The 26561-nt window shown below is 41.2% G+C and overlaps 1 protein-coding gene across 1 annotated transcript; it reads right to left on the bottom strand.

Annotated features, from left to right (window-relative positions):
• Positions 1-13724: 13724 nt before the first annotated feature.
• LOC120030582 lies at positions 13725-15636 on the bottom strand. Its single transcript, XM_038976005.1, has 6 exons — positions 15594-15636; positions 15079-15444; positions 14548-14898; positions 14302-14433; positions 14015-14061; positions 13725-13856 (listed from the first exon to the last, which is right to left on the bottom strand). The coding sequence occupies exons 1-6, from the start codon at positions 15634-15636 to the stop codon at positions 13725-13727; spliced, it is 1071 nt and encodes a 356-aa protein (XP_038831933.1).
• Positions 15637-26561: the final 10925 nt, after the last annotated feature.

The following is a 26561-nucleotide window of genomic DNA, read 5'->3' as shown; positions in this document are numbered from 1 at the left end:
AATCTGTTTGGGTTGTTTGGGCTCTGATCGCTGTACTCAGATTATTGCATTTTGTGTTTTTTCTGTAAAGTTTTTTTGAAATCTGACACAGCGGTTGCATTAAGGAGAATTGGATCTAAAATTCCATGCATAACAGTTGTATCTTTTAGCAATGTTTATTATGAGTATTTCTGTAAATTGGGGTGGCTCTCTGCAAAATCACCGGATGTTTTGGAACTACAGAACATAAAGCACGAATGTAAACTCAGATTTTTGGATATAAATATGAACTTTACCGAATAAAACATACATGTATTGTGTAACATGAAGTCCTATGAGTGTCATCTGATGAAGATCATCAAAGGTTAGTGATGAATTTTATCTCTATTTCTGCTTTTTGTGACTCCTCTCTTTGGCTGGACAAATGGCTGTGTTTTTCTGTGACTTGACTCTGACCTAACATAATCATTTGGTGTGCTTTCATCGTAAAGCCTTTTTGAAATCGGACACAGTGGCTGGATTTACAACAAGTGTATCTTTAAAATGGTGTAAAATACTTGTATGTTTGAGGAATTTTAATTTAGGGATTTCTGTTGTTTTGAATTTGGCGCCCTGCAGTTTCACTGGCCGTTGACGAGGTGGGACGCTACCGTCCCACATACCCTAGTGAGGTTAAATTACGAGCCTTGTAAGTTAACTTCTTAGGTATAGGGGGCAGCATTTTCACATTTGGATGAAAAGCGTGCCCAAAGTAAACTGCCTGCTACCCAGGCCCAGTTGCTAATATATGTATATTAGTAGTAGATTTGGATAGAAAACACTCTGAAGTTTCTAAAACTGTTTGAATCATGTCTGTGACTATAACATAACCTATTTGGCAGGCAAAACCCAGAGGACAAACCATTCAGAATTTATTTTTTGAGGTCACTCTTTTCAATGGGATTTCATTGGGAATCCAGATTTCTAAGGGACCTTTCTGCATTTCCTATCGCTTCCACTGGATGTCAACAGTCTTTAGAAATTGGTTGAGGTTTTTCCTTTGAGAAATGAAGAAGTAGCCATGTTCAGAATGAGGCTCGAGTGAAGTGTACTGTTTGTTAGAGGCGCTTGACCAGAAAGCATGCTACACATTCTTTTCCTCACAGATCATCCCGTCTTCAATTTTATCGATTATTTACGTTAAAAATACCTAAAGTTGTATTACAAAAGTAGTTTGAAATGTTTGGACAAAGCTTACAGGTAAACTTTTGTAGTCATGTTGAGCGAGTTGGAACCGGTGTTTTTCTGTATCAACCGCACCAAATAAATGGACATTTTGGATATATATCGACGGAATTAATCAAACAAAAGGACCATTTGTGATGTTTATGGGAAATATTGGAGTGCCAACAGAAGAAGCTCATCAAAGGTAAGGTATGAATTATATCTTTATTTCTGTGTTTTGTGTCGCGCCGGGAGGGTTGAAATAGGATGGTCTGTGATTGTTTGCTGGGGTGCTATCCTCAGATAATAGCATTGTTTGCTTTCGCCGTAAAGCATTTTTGAAATCTGACACGTTGGCTGGATTCACAACAAGTGTAGCTTTAATTTGGTATATTGAATGTGTGATTTCATGAAAGTTTAATTTTTATAGTAATTTATTTGAATTTGACGCTCTGCATTTTCACTGGATGTTGGCCATGTGGGACATTACCGTTCCACATATCCCAGAGAGGTTAACCTCTTGACACTAGGGGGGCGCCATTTCGACTTTGTAATAATTCGTTCCCAAATTAAACTGCCTCGTACTCAATTCTTGCTCGTACAATATGCATATTATTATTACTATTGGATAGAAAACACTCTCTAGTTTCTAAAACCGTTTGAATTATTTCTCTGAGTGAAACAGAACTCATTCTGCAGCACATTTCCTGTCAGGGAGTGAGATTTCAGAAATCGAGGTCCCTGTTCTGAGGTCAGTTTATAAGTCCCCATGTAAGCCATCGGGCTACATGCACTGCATACGTCTTCCTCTAGATGTCAGTAAGCGGGGAGAATTTGAATGGAGTGGATTGCGCAATCTGTGGCCCTATATAAGACCGTGGAACGGAAGTACCGTCCTTTTCAACGGTGCGCCTGGCGCAAGAAGACATCACAATGGCGTCCTGCAAACGCTTTCGTTTTAGCAGTTCTATATCTCCGGTCATGTTTTTATTCGTTATAGGTGTTAAAGACATCATAAGGTAGTTAATTTAAACCGACTTATAGCAGTTTATAGCAGTTTATTGCGATTTTCCTGGATTTCTTTGTGATGCGCTTTCACGAGTTGGACACCTCTCCAGTGGGTGGCTAACATTAGCGGCTATTTCGACAGGACAAGAGGACATCTTTCAACCCAAAGACGATTGTTCTGGAGAAAGGACACCTTGCCCAAGATTCTGATGGAAGCTCAGCTAATAGTAAGCAGTCTTTATGCTGTTAATTCGTACTTATGTTGACAAATGTCAAATAATAATTCTGCCATGAATTATGGGGCGGTCTCGCTTTAGCGCACGCTGTATTGCGCAGTAACGTTAATTTTAAAAATCTAACACAGCGATTGCATTAAGAACTAATTTATCTTTCATTTGCTGTCCAACTTGTATTTTTTAGTCAAGTTTATGAATAGTTTTCGATTAGAATAGGTGCCTCTCCAAGATGGCGTCGGACAGATTGCTTGAAGTTTTGGCCACTAATCACATTGTATAACCACGATTTGTGCCGCTAAATATGCACATTTTCGAACAAACTCTATATGCATTGTGTAATATGATGTTACAGGACTGTCATCTGAAGAATTCTGAGAAGGTTAGTGAAAAAATTAATATCTTTTGGTGGTTTATACGTTATCGCTATGTTTGGCTTGAATCAATGCTGTTGTGATGTTTGCTATTGTGGTAAGCTAATATAACGCTATATTGTGTTTTCACTGTAAAACACTTAGAAAATCTGAAATATTGTCTGGATTCACAAGATCTGTGTCTTTCAATTGCTGTACGCTGTGTATTTTTAAGAAATGTTTTATGATGAGTAATTAGGTAATACACGTTGCTCTCTGTAGTTATTCTAGTCGCTTTTGTGAGAGTTGTGATGGTGGCTGCAATGGTAAACTATGATTTATACCTGAAATATGCACATTTTTCTAACAAAACATATGCTATACAATAAATATGTTATCAGACTGTCATCTGATGAAGTTGTTTCTTGGTTAGTGGCTATTTATATCTTTATTTGGTCGAATTTGTGATAGCTACTGATGGAGTAAAAAACTGGTGGAGTAAAAAAAGTGGTGTCTTTTGCTAACGTGGTTAGCTAATAGATTTACATATTGTGTCTTCCCTGTAAAACATTTTAAAAATCAGAAATGATGGCTGGATTCACAAGATGTGTATCTTTCATCTGGTGTCTTGGACTTGTGATTTAATGATATTTAGATGCTAGTATTTACTTGTGACGCTATGCTAGGCTATGCTAGTCAGCTTTTTTACTGATGGGGGTGCTCCCGGATCCGGGTTTGGGAGGAATTAGAGGTTAAGCGACATGAAAAAGCTGGCAACCTTCCCACTAGCCATGATCGGCTGAGATAATGAGTGTGCTGGACATGCCGAGAGAGGAGTTCGAATTGGTCAGCCATATTGAAGGCATCTGTCTATTTGAGTTGGTCAGTCTGTGTTGGTAATCCTGTTGAACACGGCTTTAAAAAAAATGAATTGTGTAGTGGAGCTGCATAAGTGTTGCTCTCCATTTTCTGGAGGATGAAGTTTTGAAAACAGAGGAATTAGAGCACGATAGCTAAAGAGATGGAGAAAACACCTGTCTCCAGATTACATCTTCAAACTAAGGGCAACCATGGTATGTCATTTCTGACAGAGAGACACATCCATGATGCGTGTTGATGTTTTCAGGTAAGATAGTCTAGCGTCAGCTAGCTACATTTTCAGATATTACACATTTCTAATTTTGAGTTTGGAGTGTGACTGTTTGAGGTTGTGGACAGGTGTCTTTTATACTGATAACAAGTTCAAACAGTTGCCATTAATACAGGTAACGAGTGGAGGACAGAGGAGCCTCTTAACTTCTTATGGCTGCAAGCCCGAGGCCGCCCACAATATGACAACAGCCAGCTCAAGTGCAGGGCGCGAAATTCAAAATATATATTTTTTAAATATTTAACTTTCACACATTAACAAGTCCAATACAGCATTTGAAAGATAAACATCTTGTCAATCCAGCCAACATGTCCGATTTTTTAAATGTTTTACAGAGAAAACACCACATATATTTATGTTAGCTCACCACCAAATAAAAAAGAGGACAGACATTTTTCACAGCACAAGTAGGATGCAAGTAGCATGCACAAGCCAACCTAACTAACCTAGAACCAACCTAAATAACCTAGAAAAAACTACCTCAGATGACAGTCCTATAACATGTTACACAATAAATCTATGTTTTGTTCAAAAAATTTGCATATTTTAGCTATAAATCAGTTTTACATTACTGCTACCATCACAGCTACCGTCAGAAATAGCACTGAAGCAGCCAGAGTAATTACAGACACCAACGTCAACTACTAATTACACATCATAAAACATTTCAGAAAAATATATGGTGGATAGCTAATGAAAGACAAAGATCGTGTGAATAGAGCCAATATTTCCGATTTTTGAAGTGTTTTACAGCGAAAACACAATATATCGTTATATTAGCTTACTACATTAGCTAGCACACAGCAGCATTGATTCTAGTCAAACGGTAGCATAGCACAGTTCGACAGATATATGAAAAAGCATCCCAAATTGGGTCCTTATCTTTGTTGATCTTCCATCAGAATGTTCTCCAAGGGGTCCTTTGTTCAGAAACGTCTTTATTTCGATCCAGAACGAACGATTTCCCTCTTGAATTAGCAAGCACACTGGCAGTGCGACGCTAACCTCTCCATCTTGACAAAATTCTTGCGTCGCATCACGTCTAAAGTCCAGAATAAATTTCAATAATATAATTAAACTATATTGAAAAAACATACTTTAGGATGATATTGTGACATGTATCAAATAAAATCGAAGCCGGAGAACATATTCACCTTTAACGAGCGTTTTCCAGGAGCCGAGTCCAGGTTCTACTTCGCGCCCAGAAAAAAAAATAAAGTGCGCAAGTCTCACTCCAAGAGGCTGTATTCAATCCCTGAACGAGATATTCAAGTCCTTTCTGCTCTCACTTCCGCATGACACCCAGGGGAAGGCGTATGACGTGTTTCTATGGTCCCAAGTGACATGCCCTTTTATAGACAAGCTCTTGAAAAGAGACCTCGCATTTGGAAATCTCACTTCCGGATAGGAAATGGGCTGCAGAAAAAGTTCTGGTTCACTTAGAGAAATAATTCAAACGGTTTAAGAAACTAGAGAGTGTTTTCTATCCAATAGAAATGATAATATGCATATTGTACGAGCAAGAATTGAGTAGGAGGCCGTTTGAAATGGCCACCTATTTTCAGGTTACTCAGTGCTGCCCCTTGCAGCCATAAGAAGTTAAAGAAGAAGTTACAGGTCTGTGAGAGCCAGAAATCTTGCTTGTTTGTAGGTGACCAAATACTTATTTTCCACCATCATTTGCAAATAAATTCATTAAAAATCCTACAATGTGATTTTCTGGATTTTTTCCCCTCATTTTGTCTGTCATAGTTGAAGTGTACCTATGATGAAAATTACAGGCCTCTCTCATCTTTTTGAACTTGCACAATTGGTGGCTGACTAAATACTTTTTTGCCCCACTGTATGTCTTAAAATACTATAAAGTCAGAGTTAATGGTTTGTATTTTTTCATAATTTGGGTTGGTGGCTGAAACTACTGATACATATGTCCTCTTTGGCCCTGTCCGGGGGTATCGTTGGACAGGGCTACAGTGTCTCCCAACTCCCGAATTTAAGTATGCTCTCTCTAATTCTCTCCCTCTTTTTCTCTTTCTTTCTCTCTTTCTTTCTTTCTCTCTTTCTTTCTTTCTCTCTCTCGGAGGACCTGAGCCCTAGGACCATGCCTCAGGACTACCTGGCCTGATGACTCCTTGCTGTCCCCAGTCCACCTGGTCATGCTGCTGCTCCAGTTTCAACTGCTCTGCCTGCGGCTATGAAACCCTGACCTGTTCACCGGACGCTACCTGTCCCAGACCTGCTGTTTTCAACTCGGTAGAGATACTGGGTGGCTACTTTGAAGAATCTCAAATATAAAATATATTTTGATTTGTTTAACTTTTTTGGTTACAACTGGTTTTGAAGTCTTCACTATTATTCTAGAATGTAGAAAATTGTAAAAATAAAGAAAAACCTTTGAATGAGTAGGTGTGTCCAAACTTTTGACTGGTACTGTATATATTCAGCAAAGCTAGGCCCCTGCAATGACATCCTACAGTAAATCAGAAGTGTACAAAATAGCCAGATCACAAGGACACAGTCAAGATCAAAGTGGAGTTCAGAGGAGGGGTGGGGCTTAACTTAGAATGATGCTGATTGGATGACCCTACTCTGTTACACCCTGTCTTGATGACTCACACTTGAGTAGATGGTTTCTTCCTCTCTCTGTTCTCTCCTCTGTCTCCTGGCCTGGTACTATTCTTGAACTTCAGGGCAGCATAGTTCAGGGCATCATTCCCATCCTGTAGCTACAGTATGGTGATGAAACACAGACTCACTCAATTAAGACTCTGGGTCAAATGTAATGGTGTAATATTTTGCTTTAATGCTCTTAAACAGTCTCATTCTTGATACAGCAATCCTGTTGACCTGTTGGTCTGACGTGTTGGCATGAGGATTCCAATAATGGCTCTGCTGAGAAGGGGTCCCCGCTAAAATATGAATTATAAAACATTGAAAACACTTGAAACATACTCTGTATGTCATTTTATTTTTAAAGTCAAATGTCTGCCCTGCTAGAGCTGCCCTGGTCAACTGTAAGTGCTGCTATTGTGAAGTGGAAAAGTCTAGCACCAACAGTGGCTCAGCCGCAAAGTGGTAGGCCACACAAGCTCACAGAACAGGACCGCCGAGTGCTGAAATGCGTAGCACGTAAAAATAGGATGTCCTTGGTTGCAAGAACCTCTGGAAGCAACGTCAACACAAGAACTGTTCGTCTGGAGCTTCACAAGCCTAAGATCACCATGCTCAATGCCAAGCGTTATCTGGAGTGGTGTAAAGCTCCGTGCCGTTGGACTCTGGAGCAGTGGAAATGTGTTCTCTGGAGTGTTGAATCTCGTTTCACCATCTGGCAGTCCGACAGACAAATGTGATTCTGGGCTTCCAACTTTGTGGAAAGAGTTTGGGGAAGGCCCTTTCCTGTTTCAGCATAACAACGCCCCTGTGCACAAAGCGAGGTCCATAAAGAAATGGTTTGTCGAGATCGTTGTGGAAGAACTTGACTGACTTGCACAGAGCCCTGACCTCAACCCCATCGAACACCTTTGGGTTGTATTGGAACTCGGACTGCGAGCCAGGCCTAATCATCCAACATCAGTGCCCGACCTCAATAATTTTCTTGTGGCTGATTGTAAGCATGTCCCCACAGCAATGTTCCAACATCTAGTGGAAAGCCTTCCTAGAAGATTGGAGGCTGTTATAGCAGGAAAAGCGGGACCAACTCCATATTAATGCCCATGATTTAGGAATGAGATATTCAACGAGCACGTGACCAGATACTTTTGGCCATGTAGTGTAGGTCACCATATCAGATGAACAAAAGTAAGGGAGAAACACACTACCTCCCATCTCAGATCAAATCCCAGGGTCTGGTTGGATAATGTCCATAGACAATGCTCAAACTGTAAAAGATCTGATCAAACATAATTTCTACCCATTATGGAGACAGTACATCTCATTATACTTTTCATATGCATACTACTAATCATTTAAATGGAATCAAAAGACTATGGCATGAAATTATTTGAAAAAGCATCCACATTTAAAATTTGTACTTACTGAAGTTGGTGTTTAACAAAAACATTGACCAATGTCTGATCTTCATTGTAATGTCAAACCTTTCTGCATTGTACAGTGTGAAGGTCTGACAACAGGAAACCTCTTTTATGATGACACTTTTCATGTAGCCGTCATACAGTAGGAGGGAACACTGAACTGAGAGACTTTATTGGCTGTCTGAACAGGAATAAAAGCTACTGTTTAGCAATTGTGTTTACCATAGTTTGAGCAGCCCGGACAGACTTTTAAAGAAGACAATCAAGTCAGAGTTATTAGATAAAGCTGATTAAATCGTGGCTTGATACACTGCTTATTGATTTGTGAAATAAAACGTATTAAGACCTGTTCTCTTTTGATGTTTGCACCAACAGTGAAGGATCCTATTCCCCTCTCTAGTGTCTCTATTACTGAGCCTATCCCAACCCAGCCCAGCCCAGAGGTTAAGTTAAGTTTCTCCCCCACAGCATATACAACCTCCAATTTTCTCTCTTGGTTTTCATCTTAGGCCTCCAACATGACATAGTATTACTAGATCATATAATTATGCAATAATTATGGAATTATAGCATGGTCTATTAATTTCAGACCTTTGTTGGTTGTCAATGTCCTTTTAAATATGGAATGGCTACATTTTTTGCCCTTTTTTAATGTGTTAGCCCATATACTCTAATTAACCTCAGTAGTGCCACTCAACTGTGTAAGTGTATTATGTATCAATAAGTGTATTATGTCTCTGTAATACTTTGTCTCTGTAGTACTTTGTCTTTGTAATACGTCTTCATTGACACAAATGTAACTAAAGTTTTTGAAAGAAAATAATAATATTATTTTGTCCAGCTGGTAATTCAACAGTTACAATACTCCAGATGACCCATAGAAGGTCTGTTGTGTCTAGAACATGTCTTGTCATTTACAGTATAAAGGTGAAGGGGGGAAGAGCAGAGTGCATTTTGGAAAACACCAACAGAATGAAACAAGTCTATTGTATGTCAGTCTCATTCCCTCTATATCCTTCACAGAAACATGCACTGACTGATGTGTAACACCCGAGAGTGCATGTCTGATTGGACACCAGTCAACCAGCCAACCAATACATGACACACTTCATCTAGTCTGTTTCACTCTCTGTTTAGTGTTTTAAAATTTGATTTGATTCTCATAGTTAGCAATCTATCAGAATGAGGATCCTCCTCTATTGGTCTCCTTCTGACAGAACATCCTGCAGTAGTCTTATAAGGATTGTCTGATTGTGAATATACTGAAAGTTCTCAGACGACATCATCATAAACCGGCCCCTCCCCCCTTGTCCATAGATCTAGAATAGATGGTGTCACACATTAGACAGTTAACTCAGAGAGTTCAAATAGGGTTAATCAGTAATTCTTTGTTGTTTGTAACTGATATAAGATAACTAATACTGTATATATACATCAGTCTAACTTTATAAAGAACAAATTGTTCTTGTGTAAAAATTGTGAGATGTAAAGCTTGAGATGTAAAGCTTGTGAGATTATGAGAACAACAGTGACACCACATAGACATCCTGCTTAAAACCACATAAAGACACAGAGACACAGAGAGCAGGTAGGAGGGTCCTGTGTGCACAAAGCCAGCAGGCCCACCTGACCAAAGCGTAGATACGACCTCGTTTTTTGCTAACAGAAGACCGCAGAGTGCTTGTGAACTTGTTCACTGTGTGGGGGTGTTTGTAAGTGACACGCTATCAACACAACTAAAAGAGGACAACACATTACAGAGGAGAGATGACTTGAATAAATAGGTTGTCTCCCATACTTATTCAACTACTCCCTGGAACTCAATACAAAACTACACGTCAACACAAGTCATTATCTTTGTCATATACAGATCAGATGCTACCAAATTGTTTTTGAGTATTTGTGACTCCTTGTTACTAAACTTTTAATGAATTAGCTGATGTTAGTAGTAATAATCTAGTGATGATGACACCCTATGCTGTTCGATGCATGTGACTTTATGACTCTTTAATGGGTTTATAACATGATATAGATGTGTAATAAGAATGTAATAACTATATAACCCATGTTTTAGAGTCTAACATACATCTTTGTTGGGCATTTGCATTTGTTTGACAGCTATTTCGACTACGCACATGAACCATCACAGGAAAGCAAGTTTTCAAAGATTCTTCATCAAATTAGTGAACAATTTGAACCTTTTGACAACTTCTTAAAGTTGCTGCGACTCTACTGGTGAAGCAGTCACAGGGACTTGTATATGCACTGCTGCTCCCTATTGAAAGATAAATGAATTGCAGTCCTGCAAGGTGGACTTATATATTCACATTCTGTCAATAGTTAACATTTTACATTTGAGTAGTTTAGCAGACGCTCTTATTCAGAGCGACATACAGGAGCAATTAGGGCTTTAAGGGCACATCAACAGATGTTTTCAAATAGTTGGCTTGGTAACTGGCCCAACGCTCAACGCATTTAATTAACCACAAGTTTACATGCAGTTTTGATAAAACTGCTCAGTCACAATGTGCACATTGTCATATTTGAAACCAGTCTCTCAACAATATAAAATATGTTGAAAATGTACTCAGATAAGAAGTTTATTTTTTTTCAGTCTTTTCTCAGTAAAAGAGAGTCGTGGTCTTAGGGGCCGATTCCGACCCAACTTAAATGGAACATAATTTCCTTTTTTATGCACCTTTCTCTCTAAGCGTCTTCTTACTTTGAACTTAAGCTTGAGAATAGCTGTCACGGCCGTCGTAAGGAGGAGACCAAGGCGCAGCGTTGGAAGCTTCTTTATTAAAAGAATGAACACTGAACAAAACAAACAAAATAACAAAACGAACCGTGAAGCTAATATGGATAGTGCAGACAGGCAACTAAACATAGATCAAGAACCCACAAAACCAAAAGGGAAAATGGCAACCTAAATATGATCCCCAATCAGAGACAACAATAAACAGTTGCCTCTGGGGCCTCCCGGGTGGCGCAGTGGTCTAGGGCACTGCATCGCAGCGCTAGCTGCGCCACCAGAGTCTCTGGGTTTGCGCCCAGGCTCTGTCGCAGCCGGCCGCGACCGGGAGGTCCGTGGGGCAACGCACAATTGGCCTAGCGTCGTCCGGGTTAGGGAGGGTTTGGCCGGTAGGGATATCCTTGTCTCATCGGGCTCCAGCGACTCCTGTGGCGGGCCGGGCGCAGTGTGCGCTAACCGAGGGGGCTAGGTGCACGGTGTTTCCTCCGACACATTGGTGCGGCTGGCTTTCGGGTTGGAGGCGCGCTGTGTTAAGAAGCAGTGCGGCTTGGTTGGGTTGTGCTTCGGAGGACGCATGGCTTTCGACCTTCGTCTCTCCCGAGCCCGTACGGGAGTTGTAGCGATGAGACAAGATAGTAATTACTAGCGATTGGATACCACGAAAATTGGGGAGAAAAGGGGGTAAAATTTATAAAAAAAATAAACAGTTGCCTCTGATTGGGAACCAATTCAGGCCACCATAGACATACATATACCTAGACTACCAAAACCCCTAGACTTACAAAACCCCTAGACAATGCAAAACTAGCATACCCACCCTTGTCACACCCTGACCTAACCAAATTAATATAGAAAACAGAGATAACTAAGGTCAGGGCGTGACAATAGCATGCTATTAATCCGCTATTCGTTTTGGGTGGAGATCAAAGAAAGGAAGGTGTGTCTACAGACACGCCATATTCTGACCTCATAATTTCACCAACTTTATGCACAATGAAAAGTTTAATAAGGTCCAGCAACCTATCATTTCTAAGTGGAACAACACCTACTTTAGAAATACAATTTTCCATACACTGTAATTTACAAATTGATAAGGGCTATTGTTAAGAGCAAGATATATTAGTAATATTTTGGGATAAAGGCATTGTAAATATACATTACAATTGTTTTATATCTATTCTAAATTATGATCGCTTGAGACAAATATGAAACCAGTCACATAGCAGCAAACTGAAGCATATCAACATATCACCTTTTCCAGAGTGAAATTCTGGCCTTTTAACTTGCAAATATGAAATGTCAAGTTAAAGGCTTCTGTAGTCATGTGCAAATGACAGTATAGCGCCAAACTTACCGAGTTGATTTATGATTTCTAGAGTGTTTATTAGATGCCCAAATTGTTCACTGAATTTTTTTACATTTGTATCGTGTTACACCAACATACATTTATAACTGTCACTTTAATGTCAGTTTCCTTACTTTTTTCATCATTCCATTACATCGTTAGTTTACCTTTCTTTCCTCTGTCACGTTCGTGTGGTTGTTCCTGAGGATCGCTAGCAATAGTGGATCATATTAGGCTAATGTATGACAAGTTTGGAAATAGTCTGGAACATTTAACCTATTTGAATCATTATGGAACACAGACTACGTGTAGCAGTTTAGACCTGGAGCCTGGCGACGACTGGACCGCTGTCATCACAGTTCCATGATAAGTGAGGATTATTAGGGTAGATTTATAGGACTACTGGTCAACCCCTATTGTACACTTCTCTCACCTTCCAATATTTCATGGATTGAACAATTGTATATGGCAACTGTCAGGATGAACCAAACTACTGTATTTTGATTCACCAATATATTTTGTGTGTAAAGGCTCTCCAAACTGGTTTTATTTTATTTATAAATTCTTTCCTCACCCTAAATAATATACAATATCATTTTTTTTTTTATCTACCAATTGGTGCTGAAAAGGAGATGAATATGTGTGTACTTACATTGCTTTCTTTGATCCCTAATATTATGAACAGTTCCCTCTATATATTCTAGTGAGACTGGCGAGAAATTCAAATAAAGGTACACCAAATTTAGGGATAGCTGTAAACAAATGTACTTAATACCTGATTGAATGAAAACTCCATAAGAAATTCAGCTGGCCAGTAAGCGGGAGGGTTTTCAGCGGTTGAATTGAATTTATTCAGCACACGCAAGGGATCCACGCCTGCAAAGCCCGTTACACACCTGCATGAGGTAAGTCTGAATAGCAACTACTGAGAAGTGCGTAGGAAAGGCATGCGTAGGAAAGGCTTGTATTGCCTAAGTCTGAAATAGGCCCTCAGTGACACGGGTGTGTTGTGGTTACAATGCACTGAGGTGTGTGTAGAGAGCGTGTGATGAGGACTGACTGTCATTGCTGGGGGTTAGAGATGAGTTTACATGAGTGGGAAATCTATTTAGAGTATTCAGAACACCACAGAGAGATGTGCTACAGGATACAGCTAAAAAATTAGAGATGACTGAAAGAGTTAGTCAATAGAATGGACTCTATGCATGCATATATGCACATATTGTCATCAGGATGAGCTAATGTTACATTGAGCATAAACCTCAATCTACTCTGATGTTGTTGCCCAAAATCAGTTGTGGGGTTATTGTTCTTCCCTGCAAACCTACCAGTGAAACTGCTGTAGAAATTTAAGATGAAGGGAAAAATCTGAGAGAAAATCACACAATACCTCTGTATGACAGCAGTTTAGTACTTTATTTAATCTGCACAACATTACCAATGTAAAAAGGAATTTGACAGAATACAAGGCATTGTAACACACTTCACTAATATATAAAGCTGTATACAGTGAGAAACACATACAAGCAGTTCAAGTTAATAAAGAGACAAAGCTGACGTTTCAGTCCATGTTTTCTTGTAAGACAATTACAATGACAACTTCACTGATATATTAAGTTTTATGAAGTGGGAAACACATAACATCAATGCAAGTTATTAAAGTCTATATTTCAGTCCATGTTTTGACGTCTCACACCAGAGTAAACAGTGTCTCTCTCCATGGTGCTCCTCTGTCTCCCGGCCTTCACTTTCTTGTGGACGACGTTCAGAGCGGCGTAATGGAGTGTGTCAACATCTTGATCCTGAGAGGAATAACAAAAATAAAATCAAAATATTTGGTATTAGACTAAAACATTAATGGCGAAGCAAAAAACTAAAGTGTACATTTTCATATTTTGATTAAATAAAAAAATAAAAACATTGATTCAGCAACAGCTCAACAAATGCTAGGTGTGTGTACCTGGTTATGACTGGGGACTGGCGGAGTACTTGGCTGAGGGGGCGTTCCTTTTAATCAAACATTATCATCATCATCATCATCATCAACAACAATAACTATAACATCATCATCAACAACAACAACAACAACAACAACAACAACAACAACAACATCATCATCATCATCATCATCAATAACATTATCATCAACATCATCATCATTAACATCATAATTATAATCAAACAATTTATTTGTCAAGTTTTATGATCAAAAAGTGTCAGCATATTGTGCACTTTGATAAGATTTACCTCTGCACTGTTCACATTCTCCCCTGCTGATCATATACATAACGCAACCAAGGACAATGACGAGGATGACACACAGACCCAACGCTACACCCAGACAGTACACCAAGAGAATCTGGTCCTCCTTACAACCATCTGTAGAAATACAGACAGTGATAGAGGAGATTCAGGACATTTAGCTCCACCAGACATTGAGTTTATTCACAGCACCATGAAAGAATATCAGAACATATCAGAAGTATCACTTACGGACAACATCCAGCTTGGTCCCGTTCCCAAACAGTATCTCCCCACATGAGGCCACAGCACAGTAGTAAGTCCCAGCATCAGAGAGGCTAAGGTTCCTCTTGGGGAGGTTGTAGACACAGCTCTGTGTAGGAGACCCAGCCTCAGGGCTCTTCTCACACTGATCACTACTGTCTCCATGGGTGTAAATGATTCCTGGATGGGATTCTCCTGAGACATGTCTGAACCAATAGACACTGTGTCCTCCTGCACAGGTCTCCGTGTGTATTGTACAGTTCAGAGTCACAGAATCTCCTGGCTGGACTGACTCAGACACAGACTGATGTATAACAGGCATATTTCTGGACCCGGAACCTGACAAGAAGGCCAATAAACACATTTCATCTCGCTAGCGTATCCCTATGGCAAGTGTTATAAATCAAAATTGATTCAATGAAGATCGCATCTTATTCAGTGAATGCATCATATTTACACTGTATACCAGTAAATTCAGATTTACAATAAAATTCATAATAGTAATAACTTTCTCTTTACCTTTTATAATGAGAATGACTCCTTGTCCAAACTCCACATTGTTTCCAAAAGCACTTCCACAATAGTATGTGCCTGAATCAGAGAGTTCCACATCTGCTATCATTAGATTATTTTTCCCTTGGCCACCTTCCACTGAGAAGCGAGGGTTATCCTTAAACTCATGGTAAAATGTTGCATTCTTGTCCAACTTATAGATGGTCGAGATGAGCTGAGGAGTATTTCCAAAAGTTTGCTTGTACCAGGAGAACATTATTCCCATGTCGCCTTTGTTGAAGCAGACCAAAACCACTGTGTCTCCAACGTTGGCTGACATGAGACCATTCTTCTGACTGATGGATGAGGACTCAGTCCGAGCTACTCCATGAACTAGAGAACAAGAAAATATGTTAGCTGTTACATACCTCAATTACAACTTTGGATTGTCAAAATGTCTGTAGAACAATAATTGGATATCTTGTGTCTCCAAATCAAGTTTGGACATCACATAAGCAGAGAAATATAAAATATTGACTTACCCATCTCTATGAGAAGTGGAAATATCAGACACAGTGCGATCATCTTTAAAGTTGTCAGCTCTTCACAACTTGGGTCTTGAGTGGAAAAAGTCCACCCATGTAGACAACACTTCAACAATGAAGTTACAGGTGATTGGTCGAATTGGACTGCATAGTATTTGTTTACGCCTCACTCAGGCATGACTGTGGTCTTTACGTCTATCTTGTACAGTTCAGAGTTTCAGAATTGTCCTACAGGTAGAATCTCATCATTTAGATTTGTCCAAATTGAGCACACATTTTTGAAGGACGGTTTCACTTATTATTTATCACTGCAGCTACTGTTGTCTAAGTGACTCAAATGTGTGGCCATTTTGGAATGTGCATGCTACGACACTGTCAACCACTCGGGCTTCTCTCACCACACAGTATCTTCATCTCACTAAAAACATTGATGAAAAACATATAACAAACACAGCAACGTAGTCTTTTTTTAGTGATCTCTCATTCATTCTTTACACTCAAATGAAAAGATGGATAGAATGCCCTCTCATGATAGTGTTATTGAGTAGGTCCATTGTTCTAGTGGCCTAACATCACACTCGAGCATAGAAGGTATTTAGATTGTCTGGTCGGCTTGCGTCACTGGACAGCTAACAGCTGGGTTTCCCTTTGTAATCTGTGATAGTTTGCAAGTCCTGCCACATTCGACGAGCATCAGAACCGGTGTAGTAGGATTCTATCTTGGTCCAGTCGGTGCTAGCGAAACAGTCGTTTAGCTTAGCATCCGCTTCATTGGACCACTTCCGCCTTGAGGGTGTAGCTGGTACTTCCTGTTTGAGTTTTTGCTTGTAAGGAGGAATCAGGAGGATACCGCTCCTGTCTCAGCCTCCAGTATTTATGCTGCAATAGTTTCGGGGGGCTAGGTTCAGTCTGCTATATCTGGAGTATTTGTCCTGTCTCATCCAGTGTCCTGTGTGAATTTAAGTATGCTCTCTCTCTCTCTCTCTCTCTCTCTCTCTCTCTCTCTCTCTCTCTCTCTCTCTCTCTCTCTCTCTCTCTCTCTCTCTCTCTCTCTCTCTCTCTCTCTCTCTCTCTCTCTCTCTCTCTCGGAGGACATGATCCCTAGGACCATACCTCAGGACTACCTGGCCTGATGACTCTTTGCTGTCCCCATTCCACCTGGTCATGCTGCTGCTCCAGTTTCAACTGTTCTGCCTGCGGCTATGGAACCCTGACCTGTTCACTGGATGTGCTACCTTGTCCCGGACATGCTGTTTTGGACTCTCTCTCTTCCGCACCTGCTGTCTCTAACTCTGAATGATCAGCTATGAAAAGCCAACTGACATTTACTCCTGAGGTGCTGTCATGTTGCACCCTCTACAACCACTGTGATTATTATTATCTGACCCTGCTTGTGATCTATGAACGTTTGAATATCTTGGCCATGTTCTGTTATAATCTCCACCCGGCACAGCCAGAAGAGGATTGGCCACCCCTCAGAACCTGGTTCCTCTCTAGGTTTCTTCCTAGGTTCTGGCCTTTCTAGGAAGTTTTTCCTAGCCACCGTGCTTCTACATCTGCATTGCTTGCTGTTTGGTGTTTTAGGCTGGGTTTCTGTACAGCCCTTTGTGACATCGGCTGATGTAAAAAGGGCTTTATAAATACATTTGATTGATACAGTTATGGTCATATTTAAATGGTGTGCCAGGGAGAGCTATGTATGCGTCTCTGTGTGTGGAGTAAAGGTGATCTAGAGTGTTTTAGCGTCTAGCTGCACAGGTGACATGCTGACAGATGTGAGGTAAAACGAATTTCAGTTTTCCCGCATTAAAGTCTCTGGCCACTAGGAGCTCCGCCTCTGGGTGAGCATTTTCTTCTTTGCTCATTGCCCTATCCAGCTCATTGAGTGTGGTCTTCGGTTTGTGGTGGTAAATTGACATCTATGAAAAATATAGATAAAAAATGTATTGGTAAATAGTATGGTCTACACATTACCCTGGGATATTCTAACTTAGGCGAGCAGAGCCTTGATAATTCCTTAATATTAGATATTGTGCACCAGCTGACGTTAACAAAGAGACACACACCCCCTCTCCTCAGTTTCCCCAAAATCACTTATTACAAATTCAATGCCGGTGACTGTTATCAGCACCTCACAACCCTGAGCTGCACACTCCACTCCTGTTCCCCCACGACTGGAACCTAAGAGTCTAGGGGGTACCATAAACCTGCCTCTCAAACTCGCCCTGATAGGTTGCTAGGGAGGTTACTAGGGGGCCGGACACTTGCCCACCCTCTTGACTATACAGGTCACACTGGCAGCGGCAGAGGCCCTGCCGTCCTCTGACTCTTCAGCAGCACCGAACCCACCTGCCGCTAACTCCGATGACTGGTCCAGCCCTAACCAGCCCTAACCTGGGCCCATTGTGGGCCCCAGCCACACCACTGTAACCAGCTGCAGACAGTACAGCCTCAACTGACCCAGCCATAGCCCTGGTCCCATTCGGGGTGTCCAGGATGCCTAGCTCCAGTCCTGGCCCTGCTACCACTGAGCTCAACCTCCCGACCTGACTATGGGGGACACACTACCTATTCCTGCTCCTGTGGTCCGAGCTGTTCCACCATCTACCCTGGACTCACCATCACTGCCTTCTGATCTGGCCCTGACCCTGGGTCTACCATAGGGGCTTGCAAGTAGAGATACTGGTGTGCAAAAGAGCAAGAGGGTAAGTAATAATATGGGGATGAGGTAGTTGGATGTGCTATTTACAGATTGGCTGTGTACAGGTACAGTGATCAGTAAGCTGCTCAGACAGCTGATGCTTAAAGTTAGAGAGGGAGACACAAGACTCCAGGTTCATGGATTTTTGCAATTCGTTCCAGTCATTGCCAGCAGAGACCTGGAAGGAAAGGTGACCTAAGGAAGTGTTGGCTTTGGGGATGACCAGTGCAAAATACCTGCTGGAGCGCATGCTACGGGTGGGTGTTGCTTTGGTGACCAGTGAGCTGAGATAAGGCCGGGCTTTACCTAGCAAAGACATAGATGACCTGGAGCCAGTGGGTTTGGTGATGGATATGTAGTGAGAGCCAGCCAACGAGAGCATACAGGTCGGAGTGGTGGGTAGTATATGGGGCTTTGGTGATAAAACGAATGGCACTGTGAAAGACTGCATCCAGTTTGCTGAGTATGATGTGTTGGGGGCTATTTTGTAAATGACAGCGCCGAAGTCAAGGATCGGTAGAATAGTCAGTTTTACGAGGGTATGTTCGGCGGCATGAGTGAAGGAGACTTTGTTGCGAAATAGGAATCATCAAAATGTGTTTTTTGGCAGAAATTCCTCCTGGAACATGTGAACTTTCATGTGCCTTATTAACAAACTTGTATGCCAAATTGTTAAATTAGGAGCCTATTTGGTTTAGCTACAGAAAAAGGCAGTAACCTTCTCGCTAGCCATGATTGGTTGAGATAATGAGTGGGCTGGACATGCCGAGAGATGAGTTCGGATTGGTCTGCCATGTTGCACGCTTCTGTTTATTTCAGCTGGTCAGTATGTGTAGGTAATCCTGTCTAATGCGGCTTCATTTGAAATATATTGTGTAGTAGAACTGCATAAGTGTTGCTTTCCACTTTCTCGAGGACTGAGTTTTAAAATCAATGGAATTAGAGTATGATAGCTAAGGAGATGGAGGAAACAGCTGTCTCCATATTACATCTTTAACTTCTACTTGCACACAATCCCGGATCCGGGAGCACCCCCATCAGTAAAAAAGCTGACTAGCATAGCCTAGCATAGCGTCACAAGTAAATACTAGCATCTAAATATCATTAAATCACAAGTCCAAGACACCAGATGAAAGATACACATCTTGTGAATCCAGCCATCATTTCTGATTTTTAAAATGTTTTACAGGGAAGACACAATATGTATTTCTATTAGCTAACCACGATAGCAAAAGACACAACTTTTTTTTCCCACCATTTTTTTCCTGCATAGGTAGCTATCACAATTTCGACCAAATAAAGATATAAATAGTCACTAACCAAGAAACAACTTCATCAGATGACAGTCTGATAACATATTTATTGTATAGCATATGTTTTGTTAGAAAAATGTGCATATTTGAGGTATAAATCATAGTTTTACATTGCAGCCACCATCACAACTCTCACCAAAGCAACTAGAATAACTACAGAGACCAATGTGAATTACCTAAATACTCATTATAAAACATTTATGAAAAATACACAGCGTACAGCAAATGAAAGACAAAGATCTTGTGAATCCAGCCAATATTTCAGATTTTTTAAGTGTTTTACAGCGAAAACACAATATAGCATTATATTAGCTTACTACAATAGCCAACCACACAACAGCATTGATTCAAGCCAACAATAGCGATAACGAATAAACCAGCAAAAGATATTAATTTTTTCACTAACCTTCTCAAACTTCTTCAGATGACAGTCCTATAACATCATATTACATAATACATATAGAGTTTGTTCGAAAATGTGCATATTTAGCAGCACAAATCGTGGTTATACAATGAGAATAGTAGCCAAGCTGCCAACAAAATGTAGGGAGAAATCTTGGGAGAGGCACCTAATCTAATCATTAACTAATCATAAACTTGACAAAAAAATACAGGTTGGACAGCAAATGAAAGATACATTAGTTCTTAATACAACCGCTGTGTTAGATTTTTAAAATTAACGTTACTACGACATACAGCGTGCGTTAAAGCGAGACCGCACCGAAATTAATGGCGGAATAGGAGTTTTACATTTTTCAACAGAACAACGAATTAACATCATAAATAGTTCTTACTTTTTGATGAGCTTTCATCAGAATCTTGGGCAAGTTGTCCTTTGTCCTGAAGAATTGTTGCTCGGTTGTAGATTGTCGCCTTCAACTTTGGAATTAGCAGTAAACATTAGCCATGTGGCGAAGACGTGCCCAACTCACTATAACGCAGCACAAAGAAAATTCCGAAAATCGCAATATACTGATATAAAATGATATAACTCGGTTTAAAATAACTACATTATGACGTTCTTAACACCTATATCGAATAAAATCAGAGCCGGATATATCTAAGGCCTATAACGGGAGCTTTCCAGAACGCCATCCTGAGGTCTGTCTTGCGTCATGGCGAATGTTGAAAAGAGTGCACCCCCGGTTCCAAGAGCCCTTATATGGCCTCAGATCTGCCTAGCAACTCCATTCCAATTCTCACTATTTGCTGACATCTAGGGGAAGGCGTATGCAGTGCATGTCGACCAATAGAAGACATGCAAATTAATAAACTGACCCTAGAACAGCCTGCCTGATTTCAGATTTCTCACTTCCTCACAGGAAGTTTGCTCCAACTTGAGTTCTGTTTTACTCACAGATATAATTCAAACGGTTTTAGAAACTAGAGAGTGTTTTCTATCCAATAGTAATAATAATATTGTACGAGCAAGAATTGAGTACGAGGCCGTTTGAAATGGGCACCTTTTATCAGAGCTACTCAATACTGCCCCTGCAGCCAGAAGAAGTTAACTTGGCTTTCGAAGACCTAAGAAAGGCAGGGTAGGATAGATATAGGTCTATAGAAGAGGGGGATGAAGAGGGGGATGACCGTGGCCGCTTTCCAATCTTTGGGAATCTCAGACGATACAAATGAGAGGTTGAACAGGCTAGTAATAGGGGTTGCAATAGTTTCGGCAGATCATTTTAGAAGGAGAGGGTTCAGATTGTCTAGCCCGGCTGATTTGTAGGGGTCCAGATTTTGCAGCTCTTTCAGAACATCAGCTATCTGGATTTGGGTGAAAGAGAAATGGGGGAGTCTTGGGCGAGTTGCTGTGCGGGGTGCAGGGCTGTTGATCGGGGTAGGGTTAGCCAGGTGGAAAGCATGGCCAGCCGTATAATAATGCCTATTGAAATTCTCAATTATAGTAGATTTATCGGAGGTGACAGTGTTTCCTAACCTCAGTGCAGTGGGCGGCTGGGAGGAGGTGCTCTTATTCTCCATGGACTTTACAGTGTCCCAGAACCTTTTTGAGTTTGTGCTACAGGATACACATTTCTGCTTGAAAAAGCTGGACTTAGCATTCCTAACTACCTGTGTATATTGGTTCCTAACTTCCCTGAAAAGTTGCATATCACGGGGGCTAATCAATGCTAATGCAGAAGGCCACAGGACGTTTTTGTGCTGGTCAAGGGCAGTCAGGTCTGGAGAAAACCAAGACTATATCTGTTCCTGGTTCTCCACTTTTTGAATGGGGCATGCTTATTTAAGATGGCCAGGAAGGCACTTTTAAAGAATTACCAGGCATCCTCAACTGATGGGATGAGGTCAATATCCTTCCAGGATACCCGGGCCAGGTTGATTAGATTTGGCCTGCTCGCGGAAGTGTTTTACAGAGCGTTTGACAGTGATGAGGGGTGGTAGTATGACCGCAGACCCATTATGGATGCAGTTAATGAGGCAGTGATCGCTGAGATCTTGGTTGAAAACAGCAGAGGTGTATTTGGAGGGCAAATTGGTTAGGATGATATCTATGAGGGTGCCCGTGTTTGGGGTTGTAGCTGGTGGGTTCATTGATCATTTTTGTGAGATTGAGGGCATCAAGCTTAGATTGTAGGATGGCGGGGGCTTTAAGCATGTCACAGTTTAGGTCACCTAGCAGCACTAGCTCTGAAGATAGATGGGGGCAATTAATTCACATATGGTGTCCAGGGCACAGGTGGGGGCAGAGGGTGGTCTATAGCAAGCGGCAATGGTGAGAGACTTGTTTCTGGAAAGGTGGATTTTTTAAAGTAGAAGCTCGAATTGTTTGGGTACAGACCTGGATAGTAAGACAGAACTCTGCAGGCTATCTCTGCAGTAGATTCCAACACCGCCCCCTTTGGCAGTTCTATCTTGTCGGAAGATGTTGTATTTAGGGATGGAAATTTCATGGTTTTTGGTGGTCTTCCTAAGCCAGGATTCAGACACGGCTAGGACATCCGGGTTGGCAGCGTGTGCTAAAGCAGTGAATAAAACAAACTTAGGGAGGAGGCTTCTAATGTTAACATGCATGAAACCAAGGCTTTTACGGTTACAGAAGTCAACAAATGAGAGCACCTGGGGAGTAGGAGTGGCGCTAGGCACTGCAGGGCCTGGACTAACCTCTACATCACCAGTTGAACAGAGGAGGAGTAAGATAAGGGTACGGCTAAAGACGAACAGAACTGGTCGTCTAGTACATTCGGAAAAGATAGTAAAAAGAGCAGGTTTCTGGGCACGACAGAATAGGTTCAAGGCATAATGTACAGACAACGGTATGGTAGGATGTGAGTACATTGGAGGTAAACCTAGGCATTGAGTAATGATAAGAGAGATATTGTCTCCAGAGACATTTAAACCAGTTGATGTCACCGCATATGTGGGAGGTGGAACTAAATGGTTGGTTAAGGTATATTGAGCAGGGCTAGAGACTCTACAGTGAAATAAGACAATAATCACTAACCAGGACAGTAATGAACAATGCATATTGATATTAGGGAGAGTCATGCGTAGTCGAGTGATCATAGGGTCCAGTGAGTGGTTGGGCTGGCTGGAGACACGGCGATTCAGACAGCTAGCAGGCCGGGGCTAGCAAGCTATCAGAAGGGCCTTAGAAGGACTTCGCGATGGAGCAAAGTCTGTTTTAGCCTCAGCATGCGGTGACGTCGATAGACCAGTCGTGATGGATTAGAGAGTTCCGAGTAGCAGAGGTGTCCAAGTCCAATTTAAAAAATAGGTAGAGTGGCCCAAGAAATTGGCCGATGGATATATTCAGCTAACAGTCCAATATGCTCTAGACAGCTAGCAGGCCGCGGCTAGCAACTAGCGGGCCGCGCATAGCAGGCTAGCAGATGGGTATTCAGGGGACGTCGTGGCATAGGGGCCAGTTGAATACCCCATCGGTAGTCCAGTCGTGAAGGATCGGCAGGGTTCCGTGCCCGGTACCGGCAGTAGAAAGGGTCCGAGTATTGTAGCCCAGGAGTGGTTGATGGGCCTCTTCAGCTAGCCGGGAGAATGGGCTTAGCATGGGCTAGCTCCAGGCTAATTGGTGCTTGCATCGGTTCAGACCTTAGCCAGGAGTAGTCACTCGGGTTGCAGCTAGCTAGCTGCGATGATCCGGTGAAAAGGTTCAGAGCTTGCGGTAGGAATCCGGGGATATGGAGAGGAAATTGGTCCAGTATGCCCTGGTTTGAGTCACGTTGTACAAACTGGAGAGAGCTTTCCGAGCTAAAGGTTAGCTGATGACCGCTAGCAGTGGTTAGCTGACTACTAGCTAGTAGCTAGTGAGCTGGCTAGCTTCTGTTGGGGGATTCCGGTTCCGAGGTAAATAAAAATGCTTTAGAAAAAACAGATCCACACCACATTTGGTGAGGCGGGTTGCAGGAGAGTATTTTGAAGTTGAGGTTTATAAAAATATAAAAAAGATATGCGAAGAAAAACATATATAAAGATATATACATGGGACATGACAAGACGAAGGACAAAGACATCTGACTGCAACGCCATCTACACATATGTGACCGACCGGCTCAAACCAGTCTGATGTAGCAAAATTTGAAATTGTGTTTTTTTACATTGGATAAAAGTAGAGACCCAGAGATAGAAAATGGTATATCAAACACTACAGTTGAGGAACAATGGTAAAGTAAATCTGCTTTGGAAGTTGATAAACTTGTAACCTCACTTCTGAGAAAATGGCCTTGGAATGTGTTGGTACTACTGCTGGAGAGCCCTTCTTTAACTACACCGATTCAGCATCGTTCACACCCTCTTAAGCTTTAGCCTCACCCATATCTTTAAGGGTTGATTAGAGTATTCTGTCCTAACAACAGCAGTCAAGCACCCAAGCTAACTGGCTAACGTTGGCAAGGTTGCTAGCTACTTCCAGACACACATTAGAGAACAGCTCACTGACCATTTTACAGGCCTAGCAGAGCTGGTTTGGCTATTTATATGTTATCCAGAGTGTTGGTGACGGCAACTGTGCTGCTGGCAACAATTTGCGCTTTTTTGCCGACGTTTACTGACACAGGCCATATTCAACGGGTATTTTGCATTCGTAAATTGGTCAGTTATTGTGCACTCTGGCACACTCAGACGAGAGTGCTCTGAATTCGGATGTTGTGTGTTGTGTGCCTTTGCGTTGTGTGCCTTTGTTCAGGAAGGAGAGCTTCGCGCCACTTGGCTAGTGCGCTTGCTAATTCAAGAGGGAAAAAGGACGTTCTAAATCCAAACAACGATTGTTCTTGACAAAGGACCTCTTGTACAACATTCTGATGGAAGCTCATCAAAAGTAGGACCCATTTTATGATGCTATTTCATATATCTGTCGAACTGTGTACTATTAGTTTTGCGCCCAGGTTTTGGGCACTCGCTCGCCATAACGTAAGCCTTATGTCGTAATGAAGTTATTTTTAGAATTCTAACACTGCGATTGCATTAAGAACTAGTGTATCTATCATTTCCTATACAACATGTATTTTTTAGTAATGTTTATGAATAGTTATTTGGTCAGAATATGTGAGAGTCAGAAAAATATCCGGACGTTCTGGGAAAAAGATGCTACTTTAGCACAATGTGTAACCACTGATTTCAGCTCTAAATATGCACATTTTTGAACAAAACATAGATTTATTGTATAACATGTTATAAGACTGTCATCTGATGAAGTTGTTTCTTGGTTAGTTTGGTTGGTTCTTGGTTAGTTAGGTTGGCTTTGTGCATGCTACCTGTGCTGTGAAAAATGTCTGTCCTTTTTTGTATTTGGTGGTGAGCTAACATAAATATACGTGCTGTTTTCGCTGTAAAACATTTTAAAAATCGGACATGTTGGCTGGATTCACAAGATGTTTATCTTTCAAATGCTGTATTGGACTTGTTAATGTGTGAAAGTTAAATATTTAAAAAATATATATTTTGAATTTCGCGCCCTGCACTTGAAGTGGCTGTTGTCATATTGTGGCCGGCCTCGGGCTTGCAGCCAGAAGAAGTTAATGTGTGAAAGTTACATTTTTCAAAAAAATATTTTTGAATTTCCCGCGCTGCCTTTTCAGCGGAATGTTGTTGTGGGGTTCCGCTAGCGGAACTTGTGTCCTAGAAAGGTTAACCGTCCCACCTCGTCAACAGCCAGTGAAATTGCAGGGCGCTAACCTTTGATGATCTTCATCAGATGACACTCATAGGACTTAAAATGTTACACAATACATGTATGTTTTGTTCGATAAAGTTCATATTTTTATTTAAAAATCTGGGTTTACATTGGTGCGTTATGTTCAGTAGTTCCAAAACATCCGGTGATTTTGCAGAGAGCCACATCAATTTACAGAAATACTCATAATAAACATTGATAAAAGATACGTGTTATGCGTGGAACTATAGATATACTTCTCCTTAATGCAACCGCTGTGTCAGATTTCAAAAAAAAAAAAAAGCACAAGATGCAATAATCTGAGTACAGCGCTCAGACACAAAACCAAGCCATACAGATAACCGCCATGTTGTGGAGTCAACAGAAATAGAATTATAAATATTCACTTCCCTTTGATGATCTTCATCAGAATGCACTCCCAGGAATCCCAGTTCCACAATAAATGTTTGATTTGTTCGATAAAGTCCATCATTTATGTCCAAATACCTCCTTTTTGTTCGCACGTTTAGTTCACAATCCAAACTCAGGACGTGCGGGCAGGTCCAGGCGAAAGTTCAGAAGAAAAGTCATATTACAGTTCGTAGAAACATGTCAAACGAAGTATAGAATCAATGTTTAGGATGTTTTTATCATAAATGTTCAATAATGTTCCAATCGGAGAATTCGTTTGTCTGTAGAAATGCGATGGAGCGCAAGCTAACTCTCACTTGAACGCGCATGACCAGCTCATGCCACTCTGGCAGACCTCTGACTCATTCAGCTCCCATTCCCCCCTCCTTCACAGTAGAAGCATCAAACAAGAT

Source organism: Salvelinus namaycush, chromosome 36 (genome assembly GCF_016432855.1).
Source record: "Salvelinus namaycush isolate Seneca chromosome 36, SaNama_1.0, whole genome shotgun sequence".
NCBI lineage: Eukaryota > Metazoa > Chordata > Actinopteri > Salmoniformes > Salmonidae > Salvelinus > Salvelinus namaycush.
This window is presented reverse-complemented; position numbering and strand designations above follow the sequence as displayed.

Excerpts from the sequence above, each read along its gene's own strand:
- LOC120030582 (XM_038976005.1), bottom strand. The coding sequence starts at position 15,636 with ATGATCGCACTGTGTCTGATATTTCCACTTCTCATAGAGATGG. Across the intron at positions 14,434-14,547 it reads GACCAAGCTGGATGTTGTCC|ATGGTTGTAAGGAGGACCAG; the intron begins GTAAGTGATACT and ends GTATTTCTACAG. Across the intron at positions 13,857-14,014 it reads CAGTCCCCAGTCATAACCAG|GATCAAGATGTTGACACACT; the intron begins GTACACACACCT and ends TATTCCTCTCAG.